We start from the raw sequence: 12,402 nt of genomic DNA, 5'->3' as shown, positions 1-12,402 counted from the left end.
TAAGGAATGATATACTGGCATTGGAGGCAGTTCAAAATAGATTGACTAGGCTGATTCCTGGGATGAAGGGGTTGACTTATCAATAACAGCTAAACAGGTTAGGCCTTTATTCATTAGAGTTTAAAAGAATGAGGTGCGATCTTACTGAAACGTACAAGATTCAGAGGGGGCTTGACATGGTAAATGTTGAGAAGATATTTCCACTATTGGGGGAATCTTGAACTAGGGGACATAGTTATAGAATAAGGGGGCACTCATTTAAAACTGAGATGCGATAGAATTTCTTCTCTCAGAGGATGGCGATTGTCAGGAATTCTCTACTCCAGAGAGTTGTGGAGGCTAGATCACTGAAAGTATTTGAAGAGGAGGTCGATAGATTTTTGAAATATCGGGGAGTTGAGGGCAATGAGGAGCTGACACAAAAGAAGAATTGAGGCCTGGGGCAGATCAGCCATGATCTTATTGAATGGTGGGGCAATCTTGAGGGGCCGAATTTCTCATGTTCTTATGTAATAGAATTGATTGATTGCAGTAGGCCCAATTGAAATAAGTAAAAAATAAATTTAAAACATTTTCAAAACTAGGTACCACAATGACTTTCCACTGGCAGCCATGTTATGTTTATAACAGGTGCCAAAATGATTTTCCATCTCCAGTTACGTTATGTTACACTAGGTGAAATAAAAGATAGTTTATCTAATTTGTATTTGTGGGTGTTAGGAATAAGCTAAGCTTTAAGTTTAACTTTTAGCTTTAGGTTTGATGTATATTTTTCTATTTGTGGGTTAAAAAGGTGAAACCTGGGATCTAGTTTCATTTTGGAGTGGAGACTACAGGTCTAAGGCTTTGTGTGTCTGCATTCTAATGAGATTTTACGACTCTTGAAGGGAAATTAAAACAAACAAGGTAGAAAAAAAACTGTGCTGTTGCCTAGCAACAGGGGTCCAGAGAGAGGGACCCACAGAGACAGAAAAAAACAAAAAGCAATTTTAATTCAGTTGAAGCCAGGATTCCAGAGAGGCTGGACACGAGAGGGAACTGCAAGTAGCAGGTTCCAAAATCAAAGAAGAAAGTCCCCAAATCCAGGGGAGTGGAACAGGAAAGGTTCCACGAGGACAGTTCAGTCAAAGGAAAAGGTCAAGAACCTGGAAAAGGTCCTGTGAAGTGAAGAGTGAGAACCAGAGAAAGGCTCCAAACTTAAAGGGAGAAGCTGCAGGGCGCCGATTCAAAACAATACAGACTTGCAAGAAGCCAGAAGATTTAAGGAGACTGCTGAAAGTCTGTAACTCTTAACTATGGGCCTATGTAGCAGTGGTGTTCTGTTGGCACAGCTAAGTCTGAGAGAGAGTGCATGAAAGGAAGCTTGAATGCACATGGCGATCAGGGGGAGAGGAACATCAGAAGGAGAGCTTGAAACCCTGGAGGTGGACCCTTGCAGAAGGTTTTTGTGGGAAAGCGTCAGTTTGGGAGAAAGTTCCAAAGCAAGTTCTTTGAGAGTGGAGATTGGAAACCCTTGTGTGAAAGACAGAGTTCAGTGAGACAGGTTGGCTCACGATGTGACAAACGTCTGAGGGGAGTTGATGAAGGATCCAAAGCATCTGTTTGGGGCGGCATCTATCAATTGGTTTCAGAGTGTGGTGTGCCTCACCACAGGTTGCCTATTGGTTTACTTGGACTGCATACTTACTGTGAGCATTAGAGTATGAGATAGCTTTTGTAATTTGTGTTATCCTTATGAATCTGTATATATCTGTAAAGGTATAGTTTTGGGTGAAGGAGTATTATAATACAGTTAATCTTTTCTAGGTTAATAAATATTTTATTCTTTTGTTCAAAGTTCATCAGCTGTCTCTGGTGACTCTGTTCAGTAGCCTCTCCACATTTCTAAACAAAAAATAAAAGGATCCATCAAGTTGGCTTCCATCCTGAGATCTGGCTTGTCCAGCAGAAACGTCAACTGGGATCATAGCACCAGGTCCCACAACAACTTTCTATTGTCAGCTATGTTGTGTTACACTAGATGCCACAATGATTGCCCATCACCAATTAAGACATGTTACACAAGCTACTGCAATGACTTCCCACTACAGTATATTAGAGCAGGAGTCAAATTTTCGCTCCCGACAGCTTCCGGCAGTGGTGCTGACAGGAGTCAGGCCTGCCACCCCTAGACTTCACTATATTTTTTTAAAAACACTGTCATTGATAACAATTAAATCCCTACAAGTACTTATTCTTTATAAAAACAAACATTTCCTTCAAGTATTTAATCCCATATAAAAGCATACATTTCCTTCAAGTACTTAATCTCTTGTGAAAATATATCTTTGCATTCGTAGCCCACCTCAAAGACAGCTAATCTGTTTAAAACCAACTGGAGCTGTCAATCAAACTGTGAATTTACAGAACCCCCCCACTGTGATAACAATAGGTTATGTAAGCAGTGAAGCAGCGCTAATTCTAGAGTCAACCAACAGTGAAATAGTGAACACTGATTTTTTTCAACTACAAACTGGATGCTTCTTTTCAAGATTTAACTTGACAGCTTGACAGTTCCACTGTGCGTAAAAACTGGTAAGCTCTTTCATGTCTACTCTTAATAGCCCCAAGGCAGCTGACCTCTCCAAGATGGTACCTTACCTCACCAATTAACTGCGGCAGCTTTAGACCTTTTCCTCAGATATCTAAAACCCATTAGTCGTGTTTTGGAAATCCCAGTCACGAAAATTGGATCTGTTTCAAGACAGCTGCACTTTTATATGTGCAGTTGCCTCATTGAACCACGGATGTGCAAAGTACAACTTGTCCCCGGCAAAAATGCTTCAGGACTGGGCATTCAGGAATTAAGGCTCCAGCACCATTTGGCTAAGGCACAGAGCCCTTCCATCTCAGCAAAAATTCAGACCTAGGTGTTGGAATGACTAACCATCACCAGAAAGGGTATGTTCTGGGCACGGGGCGGGGGGGGGGGGGGGGGGGGGGGTGCAGGTGTTGCAATGATTTCTTTCTCCTCACCTGAGACAGTCAACTCGACTGGAGCAGAAATACCATCATGAGCCTGCCAGAGTTATTGTAGTTAATTGTAGCCAGTTAAGTAATTTGACCCCGGGAAATGCAAGACTGAGGAGAATGAGCAGATGCACAGCTAGGACCACCATCAAGTGGTACCCTCAATAGGATCAGATAATCCAGGCAAAGGGGAGGGGATTATATGCTGAACTCTACAATATATTTTACTAAAAGGCATTGCTTTCCACATTGGGGATGGAATTTTGCACAAAAAACAGATGGGACAAAAGCCTCTGAATCAAATCAGTACAGTGGTCTAGAGCGTCATTTCAGTTCTTCATGAATGCAAGACCACAAACTAAAAGAAAATCATAACTGGGCCTAAACTAGCAATTGCACACAGAGCACAACTTCTGTTGGAAGTAGAAGTGTCACAATGGTACACTATTTTAGACTGATAGGACAATATACTGTGAACCCGTTCTGGCTACATCTCATCTGGCATTGTTGGAGGCTTGCTCTGTGACAAAAAAAAAGGCACAATACTAATAGTCTTAACAAATAAAACATTCTACTCTCTCTCCCAAAAAGGTTGTATAACAAAAGGTTGCATAAGGTTGTATTATGATTTACAGAAACGTATTTGGGCCAATACCTGCTGAGTAATTTTGATCTGGAAGAGAATATTCAGGATGTTATGGCCATCATTAATCTGCAGTAGCACTTGGTCATGCCGGCTGTTGGTTCCATCATGAGCATAACGCAGCTGTCCCCTTCTGAGATCGTTCAATTGGAATTGCTGTACGCTAACATCTGCTGGGTGCAAAATGAGGTGCCCATGTTTTGGAGGGTCCAAAACTGATAATACCACGTCAGAGGGGTTGTCATCATCTTGAATGTCCAATATCAGATTAGAAATGGCACCGGATTCACCTCTACCAAGCAATAAGACTTTATTAGCCAGCACAAAGGGACCCTGGAAAGAGACAAACCGCAATTAAAAATCACTTATCTCTCTGTTTGATGACTTCGTTTGAAAGTAATTATCGGTAAGATTCATAAAACAAATTGAAGTTCTCGATAAAATGCTTTTATTACTATCCGACTGGAAAATTGTTGGATAATGAAAACATTTTACGAAGAACATGAAACATTTCACTGAATTAATCCTTTTATAAATATGGACAAAATATTATTTTTAAACGCAGAATCTAATCAATGTTTGTGAAGCTGCTCATCAAGAGTTACAATCCTGGAGGCTTAAAATGTATATATTAAATGTTTAATTACAGCTAATGCAATGGGTGCTAAATTCAATAGCCCCAAGAAAACAGGTGCAGGAAATGCAATGCAGGATTAACTTAATTTGCATCCATTGCTTCTGATGCAGACAGCACACTAACCCTCATACCCAATTCTCACCTCTCCCACAATTTCTCCTGATTTAGAAACTGCAGACTGTGTAAGCTTGCATATCTTGCATTCCCCCTCCTCCCCTCATCACAACCCTACCCTTGTGCTTTTCTCGTTTCAGATAACCACGAACTGCAATCTGGATAGACAATGGTGGAAGACCAGGAAGGAAGTGATGGTTAAGAAAATGGTCACTCAATCTACACATGCGCAGCCGCCAGCTCAGGTACTGGCGCTGCATTTAATTTACAGGATGCATTAGAGGCGGGATTCACATGTGGTAAGACACCATGCAGAAGTGACCTGCATCCTGAGTGGTGGAAGGGCACTGTTGGTGCCAGCTCCCAGAAGACGAAGTCACATACGAGTTCCTCTGCAGAGGAGCACTTTAACAGGATGGGTTACAGAAGCCTGATGGGTATGTATAACAAAATGATTGATGCAGTGGCAGGCCTTCCAGAAACCCTGTGATCACTATAAAGGAACATGGAGGAGGTTGACACCAACTTTGCATAGGGCTTTGCACAGAGTTTGGAACCATCCTTTTCAGCATGGAAGTGGTTGTCAACTCCATTAGCACATCTGTGGACTCAAACATGATGCAACATCTAATGCCGATGTCCCAGCTTCCGTTGCAGCACAAACAGAAGCCACCCAATGTCTAGGTGCTGCAGGGGAAGCTTAGATGTTTGCGATGCAAGCTCTGTCTGCAGACAGCATCGTACAAAGGGGTTTGAAATAGCATAAATGACCTCTGATGTAATGGAAATCTCCTCCAAAGGAGTGAAAGCACACTTTTACAACAAGACTTTCACTGAGGTAAAGAAGCAGCTGTTAGTATTTAAAACATTTACTGCCTGTCAGTTGCTCAGCCTGGTCAACTCCTACTGTCCTCCCCTTTCTCAACCTGGCGAGCTCCAGGAAACCCATGCGCAGACTGTTAAATTCAGAATCCAGGATTAAAATAGCAGCTAACAAGCATTTCACATATTTAAATGGCAGACTCATCTGTCCTGCCAGACCTTCCCGCATGCTGCAGGACCCATACTCAGTTTAAAGGCAGAAGTTGGTAGGTTCCTACCAGCTTCCCGACACACTGGAAGTTTAAGCTGTTGTTGAACACACAGAAACCCACCCACCCTGACAGGTTAAAATACCCCCCATGACACTGTATCTCAATGTCATCAAAAGAAAAGAGGAAAAATTGAGAAAAAAATTGAAAGGGACAGAGAACAAATCAGTTGTACAGTTAGTGGTGATGGAAGGACTCAGACTCAGATTTAATACTTAACGGTGCTAGTACAGATGGAACTCTATGGGTGGAATCTAAACAAAGCATATGCAAAGCCTGGTATCCGGTCGAGAACCAGTTTACATTGAACCTGGCTTTATCATGGCTCTTCAACTCAGACACGGCATTAACTTCCCGCTTTCAAGTTTTCCAACCTATAACACGCAGGATGATGCACCATATCTGTCAAAGGAAACATTTCTAATGAAATGGAGAAAATGAAAAAAGCACCCATGACAGGGGTCAGAACAGCTGAATGCTACATTCATCTCTGAGGCTTCAACAACCAAAGAAATGGAAACGACAGCTGGGAAGGCTGCCCTCAGGGTCTTGGACTCTTCCCTGGAGACCCAGCTATGAGATCTGAGGGATCGAAGTGAGGTGATGTTTCCCAAGGATAGGAAGAAGAGGGCAGCTTCTCAAACCAGCAGACATGGATGGAAGTAGCTGAGGAGGTCAGCAGTGGAAATATAGTCCTTCCAACCTGCAGACAGTGCTCCAAGAGGATCCAGGACCTTAGGAGGGTGGGAAAGGTGAGTAGTATAATACTTTGAGAAGTTAAGCCTCACACTCTGATTATCCAAGCATTCCCCTGCACAGCACTCCTCAGGCCAATACACCTCGCAGTTCCACTCTCTCCAGGAACCTCATATCCTCATCAAAACAGCCAACAATCTCACTCACTCTCATCCTATTGTCCCCTCACGCCCATGGCTCACAGTTGCTCTCCACAAATGCTGTCCTTCTTTCCTCGCCACACAATCCATTTCTCACATTCACAACTCTCTGTTTTCTGTTCTTGCAGAAGAGAGCACATAAATGTCAGGAAGGGCAGACACCCAGGAGGGGTAGGTTTTCCCCCCCTGTAATGGCTACCTTGACAGCCACTGGCCATACATACCCACTTGATCCATTGGGAAGGAGGTTGCAGATGTCAGCAATGACCGGATGTGAAATTCTGAACCTCCTGAGGAACAGGTGCTCATACGTGTCGAGAGAGCTGATCCTCTGCCCTCTGCTGGGGTCTCAGCACCTTCAATTTATATCTTTAAACCCATCTATTCCCTCCGAAGAAGCAGCAATTACCTGAGAAGAGGCAACTGCTGCTGTTCTTGTTGGTGTTCCTAATCCTTTCATTCTTCATCAGACGTCCAAGGCAGAGCTGCATAAGCTGCTACCATATCGCAGCAGTTCAATTCAAGGTGAGTGAATCTAAGTCAGGTAAGATGACTTATAAGAAGTGGGAAATCACCTGCCAAGCAGTGAAAGAACATTCTCAAGAAAAGTCCTGTAAGCACCAGCCTCTCACATGGACATGAATGCAACTGTTCAGTTTTACTTTTTGAAGGTTTTCCAGTCTGTCAGTTTCACTGAACAAAGTGCTGTACAAATACAAGTTGTTATTGTATCAATGGTAAATATCTAACAGTGATGGTATCGGAGTGGTGTACAAATGATATGTGAGTGAGCTCTCAAAAGTGATGGTCCAAAAGGAGTACCCAGCAATAATGACACTCACTCAGAGCATTAACAGCTCTTTAAATGCTTCATTTTATTTTCTGTTCAGATTTTGTTTGTCTCTTTACTCTTCCACTATGCATGTTTTGTTGATCTATCTCAAGATATTTTAGACAGGAGTCATTCTTAGGTATACTGTGACAAAGCTGTCTGAACATAATGTCCCAGATCTTCCAGTCAGCGGTGGAGAGGGTGTGCCTGCCACTGACTGTGATTTCATCTGTCCATTTACCATTTTACATTGGAGCCTTTGCACTTTCTGGTGTTGGCTCCAGAAGGGATCCAGCAACGAACAGTCAGGAAGCCAAATGGAATTCCAGCAAAGCCGTGCCCCCCTTTTCATCATGAAATGAAGATAAGCCCCTCAAGGTCTGTCTTCAGTTCACTGACTTACATTGTTTTTAAATAGAGCTGTCACACCAACACTGTTCACCTCTTTCAACGCCCCCCCTCCCCTAACAATGCTCACCCTTTCCTCTCAACCTCTCCTTAGTGTTTAACCTTCCCCAGTCACCCCTCACAATGGTCACTTTCCCCCTTCACTGCCTGACAGCATTCACCACCTCCCAAAGTACTCACTCCTCAACAACGCTCACCTTTTCCCCTCACTTCTCGACAGTACTCACCATCTCACTCACAACAATGCTCACCCCCTCCCTCCCCACCCCCTGGCTTACCCACCCACCACCCTCACCCTGAACGATGCTAATCTGCTCCCTGCACACTCCTTGACAATGCTGACCCTCCTGTCATTGGCCAAACAAGGACCAGGGATTCCAGGAAATGAGTCGTGAGAGAAAGGGTGAACGTTGATGGGGGGGCAGGGGGTGTGTGTGGTGGGGGGAGTGAGCATTTTCAGGAGTGGGGGGCGGTGAGCATTGGTGGGGGGGCAAGGGAAGTGGTATGAACATCATCAGAGGGAGGATGAGTTGCTGCTGTCCATATCAGAAACTTCAGGCCCATTTTTCTATTTAGCATTAATGAATCTGGAGTCAGTAAATGTATGGTTATATGAATTATTAATTATACTTAGCATCATTAAGCTTATCTTCCATAAAAATGCCTAAAGATGACAGATCTTCCTATTAGTATGATATGTAAATCTATGCGGCAAAGGCAGAGTACAAAGAAGATCTTGTGTCAGCCTGGAAGATAATTGTTGAGCTTGTTAATAATTCAGCAGCAATTTACTTGAAAGGACTGATAGATGATTCAATAGATACTAAAGGAAGGGGCAGGGCCACAGTGACCACTCTCTATTTGAACCCTATCCCAGCCACCTTCTTCTCTGAATCTTTGCAGTTCTATCTCCTTCCCCCAGACCATCCAGGCAGATATGAACATACCTTGCATGTCATAGCACTCAGCACAGTTAAATCCAATGGCAGAACCCTGACAGCAACCAGCAAAAATCTGACCTTGGCAGCAAACCAAACTATAGGAAGCAGTTCTCAGGCCAGAGCTAACACCACAATTGAAACCCAATGGTGTCATCAGGCCTCAGTCTACATATTTAAACAAGGGCTCTCCTGGCTTCAGGCGGTTGCTTTTGCTCTCTGGTCAGAACAGCAGGTTAAAATGAAAGATGGTGCGATTCAAATGGGACATTAGTGGGTTGGATACCTGGTTCATTTTACCTACCTGGGTAGGTAGCTTTTAAAAACCACCCCTATAAATTCTGCATTAACTCTGTCATAATGAGAAATGTTTGGGATCTGCTTATTTGAAATGCTTTAAAAGCAGAATTTAGTTTTAATTAACAAGTAGTAAATAGTAGTGGATAATGAAAATCAAACACAGAAACAAAAAGTTCTGAAAATACACAGCAGGCTAGTCCACATCTGCATGAAGGATGACACTCAACTTATTATTTTTCATTTAGATGCTTATTGGTTTGCTGTGCATTTTGTGATTTTTTTTGATTAAGTGTGAATTTAGGAAATGCAGAAATAAAACATAGTTTACCATAGCACCTAACATTCAATGTCATGAAACTGTAGATCAGAAGTTTTTGTTGCAGCGTTAAGAAACTCAAATATTTACCTTCTTTGTTTCGTAACTCAGCAACTCCAGTTCCCGATGAGCCTCAAGCCTCTTGCGCACGTGGCCAGCTGCGAAAAAGCCACACATGCGCAGTTATGTTTTTTTCCGCTCATCAGGCTGGGGACCAGCCCTGCACACCTGCGCGGAAGAAATGGAACGGTGCGAAAACGCAGGTCAGATGACCTGATAGGGAGCGCTATTGTAGTGAGTGTATCCCAGGGAGCAGAACATGAGAGGGGGACAGGGAGAAGTCCAAAAAGATAATCCCAGGTAAGGGATGAAGACAAGGGACAGGAATTGGTCCCATTAAATAAAATTAAAGAAAAGAACAGAGTAATCAGCTCCGAAGTCAAGGAAGAACTGCAGCGAGCAGACTTTAAGTGAAGTGAGCACAAGTGGAGCCCTGAAGATCTGAGAAAGCAGCCGAAGGTTGGCGACTCCATACTGTGGGCTGTTGGGGCAAAGGTACCCCTTCGCAGCAGTAGTGTTCTGCTTAGCATGACAGAAGATTTGAGTTTGTGCATGGAAGGTGAAGCTTGAGTGTACTCAGTAATCCAGGTGAAAAGAATCTCGGAAGGCAAGGCTGAAACCCTGCGAGGTGGGTCATTTCATTGTTGAAAACGTCCAAGTGGAAGCGACTTTTGAAGAGGATTGCAAGGCGTGATCTTCAAATGTGGAGATTTGAAATCATTGTGAGAAGACGAAGTTTCAGTGAGAGTGGCTGGCTCACAATGTGACAAACGCCTGGGTGGGTTGTTAAGAAATGCATGTAATCTTTTTGGTCGCATCTGTCATCCATTGTGTCATATGATGGGTCCACAGTTTGCCTGTTAATTCACATATACCTCATACTTACCATGAATGTTAGAATATATGATAGATATTATAAATGTTTTATCTTTCTAAACTCGTAAAGTTTATTTTCGTTTGTTCAAAAGCCGTGGAATCTTGTAGCTTTATTCGCTTAATAAGCATCGTGAATCTCAAATTTTATCTACTTTAAACAAAACGTTGTTGGTCCCTAACTGGACCGGCCCCCAGGTTCCATGGTCTGTCCAAGGATCAGAACAGTGGTTTCCCACAAGGCAAATTCACAACTTTGGCTGTGTCATCAGAAGACAGCCACATCGTGGGTGGATTATTTTTTGTGTTCATCAAGGTGAGAGATGGCAGTATCGTAAATGGTAACCAAATATTTTCATTTATGCCCTTCAACTCAATGCCTTTTTATTTAAGAGGTGTTGCAATTAAAGCCTGTGAAATTCTAATTTCAAGTACTTTATGGTATAGCTGAGAAACCCCATACCACTTTGTTTTTGCTACTGTTCTGACCTAAAAGATTTTTTATCCTCTCTTCCACAGTACAAAGTCCACTTGGTCCTACAAACTTGTTTGTTCAGACATTTGTGCTGTGAAAGCTCACTTTCTATAAGTGAGGTGCAAACTCCCTCAGCACAATAGTCTCAGCCATAGCACCTTGATGTCTCACTATGTCACAGCTCAACCTGTAGCAAAGCAACTACCCAAAGCTAAGTGCATTTTTTTTTTAAACTCATACTTTCCAATACCATGATAATGCTTTATTTGGCAAGATAGGAATTGAACAGAATGCAAGAAATTCCTATCTTTTTAGAAGACTGAGCTAACTCTTGTAACACACACACTTTAATAAAAACAAAAAACTGCGGATGCTGGAAATCCAAAACAAAAACAGAATTACCTGGAAAAACTCAGCAGGTCTGGCAGCATCGGCGGAGAAGAAAAGAGTTGACGTTTCGAGTCCTCATAACCCTTCAACAGAACTGAGTAATATTAGGAGAGGGGTGAAATATAAGCTGGTTTAAGGTGGGGGGATAGAAGTTGGGGGGCGGGGGGGGGCGGTTGTAGGGACAAGCAAGCAGTGATAGGAGCAGATAACCAAAAGATGTCACAGACAAAGGAACAAAGAGGTGTTGAAGGTGGTGATATTATCTAAACGAATGTGCTAATTAAGAATGGATGGCAGGACACTCAAGGTACAGCTCTAGTGGGGGTGGGGTGGAAAGAGTAACCGGGCATTAAAGGTATAGATTTAAAAATAACATAAACTGGGCGACCGCTTTGCAGAACACCTGCGGTCTGTCCGCAAGAAAGACTCAAACCTCCCTGTCGCTTGCCATTTTAACACTCCACCCTGCTCTCTTGCCCACATGTCTGTCCTTGGCTTGCTGCATTGTTCCAGTGAAGCCCAACGCAAACTGGAGGAACAGCACCTCATCTTCCGATTAGGCACTTTACAGCCTTCCGGCCTGAATATTGAATTCAACAACTTTAGATCTTGAACTCCCTCCTCCATCCCCACCCCCTTTCCGTTTCTTCCCCCTCCCTTTTGTTTTTTCCAATAATTTATATAGATTTTTCTTTTCCCACCTATTTCCATTATTTTAAAATCTATACCTTTAATGCCCGGTTAGTCTTTCCACCCCACCCCCACTAGAGCTGTACCTTGAGTGTCCTGCCATCCATTCTTAATTAGCACATTCGTTTAGATAATATCACCACCTTCAACACCTCTTTGTTCCTTTGTCTGTGACATATTTTGATTATCTGCTCCTATCACTGCTTGCTTGTCTCTACAACCACCCCCCCACCAAACTCTCTCCCCCCCACACCCCCCCCCCCCACCCACCCCCCCAAACCAGCTAATATTTCACCCCTCTCCTAATATTATTCAGTTCTGTTGAAGGGTCATGAGGACTCGAAACGTCAACTCTTTTCTTCTCCGCCGATGCTGCCAGACCTGCTGAGTTTTTCCAGGTAATTCTGTTTTTGTTTAACACACACACTTTGTTCCTTGTATTTACTACTTCAGACAAAAGTAGGGTGGGCATCATTACCCTGTCTGGTATTCTTTATTTACAGACAGGAAGTGACCTTAATGGGAGGCCCCTCGTTCTCAGGTATATCATTTCCTCTTCGTTAAATCGTAAAATGGCAATGACCTTATTCTTAAAACCTAGAAGCCAATTCTGGGAGGAGTTTATAATAGGTGAAAGACTGATTCAACAATGCCTCGGTGAAAAGAGTGAAAAATGATCAGTTCAGCTTAAAATCTGGGCATTGTTGTCCTCTACTTTTTCCAGCTAAAG

The 12,402-nt window shown here is 43.0% G+C and overlaps 1 protein-coding gene across 1 annotated transcript in view; it reads right to left on the bottom strand.

The window, feature by feature from the left end:
• Positions 1-12,402, bottom strand: part of fras1 (Fraser extracellular matrix complex subunit 1) — a 562,738-nt gene that overhangs the window by 224,270 nt on the left and 326,066 nt on the right. The window contains exon 29 of the mRNA XM_078543632.1: positions 3,665-3,985. Within this exon, the coding sequence (XP_078399758.1) occupies positions 3,665-3,985 (321 nt within the window). The remainder of the gene's footprint in view (positions 1-3,664; positions 3,986-12,402) is intronic.

This window comes from Cetorhinus maximus, chromosome 1 (genome assembly GCF_964194155.1).
Source record: "Cetorhinus maximus chromosome 1, sCetMax3.hap1.1, whole genome shotgun sequence".
Taxonomy (NCBI): domain Eukaryota; kingdom Metazoa; phylum Chordata; class Chondrichthyes; order Lamniformes; family Cetorhinidae; genus Cetorhinus; species Cetorhinus maximus.
This window is presented reverse-complemented; position numbering and strand designations above follow the sequence as displayed.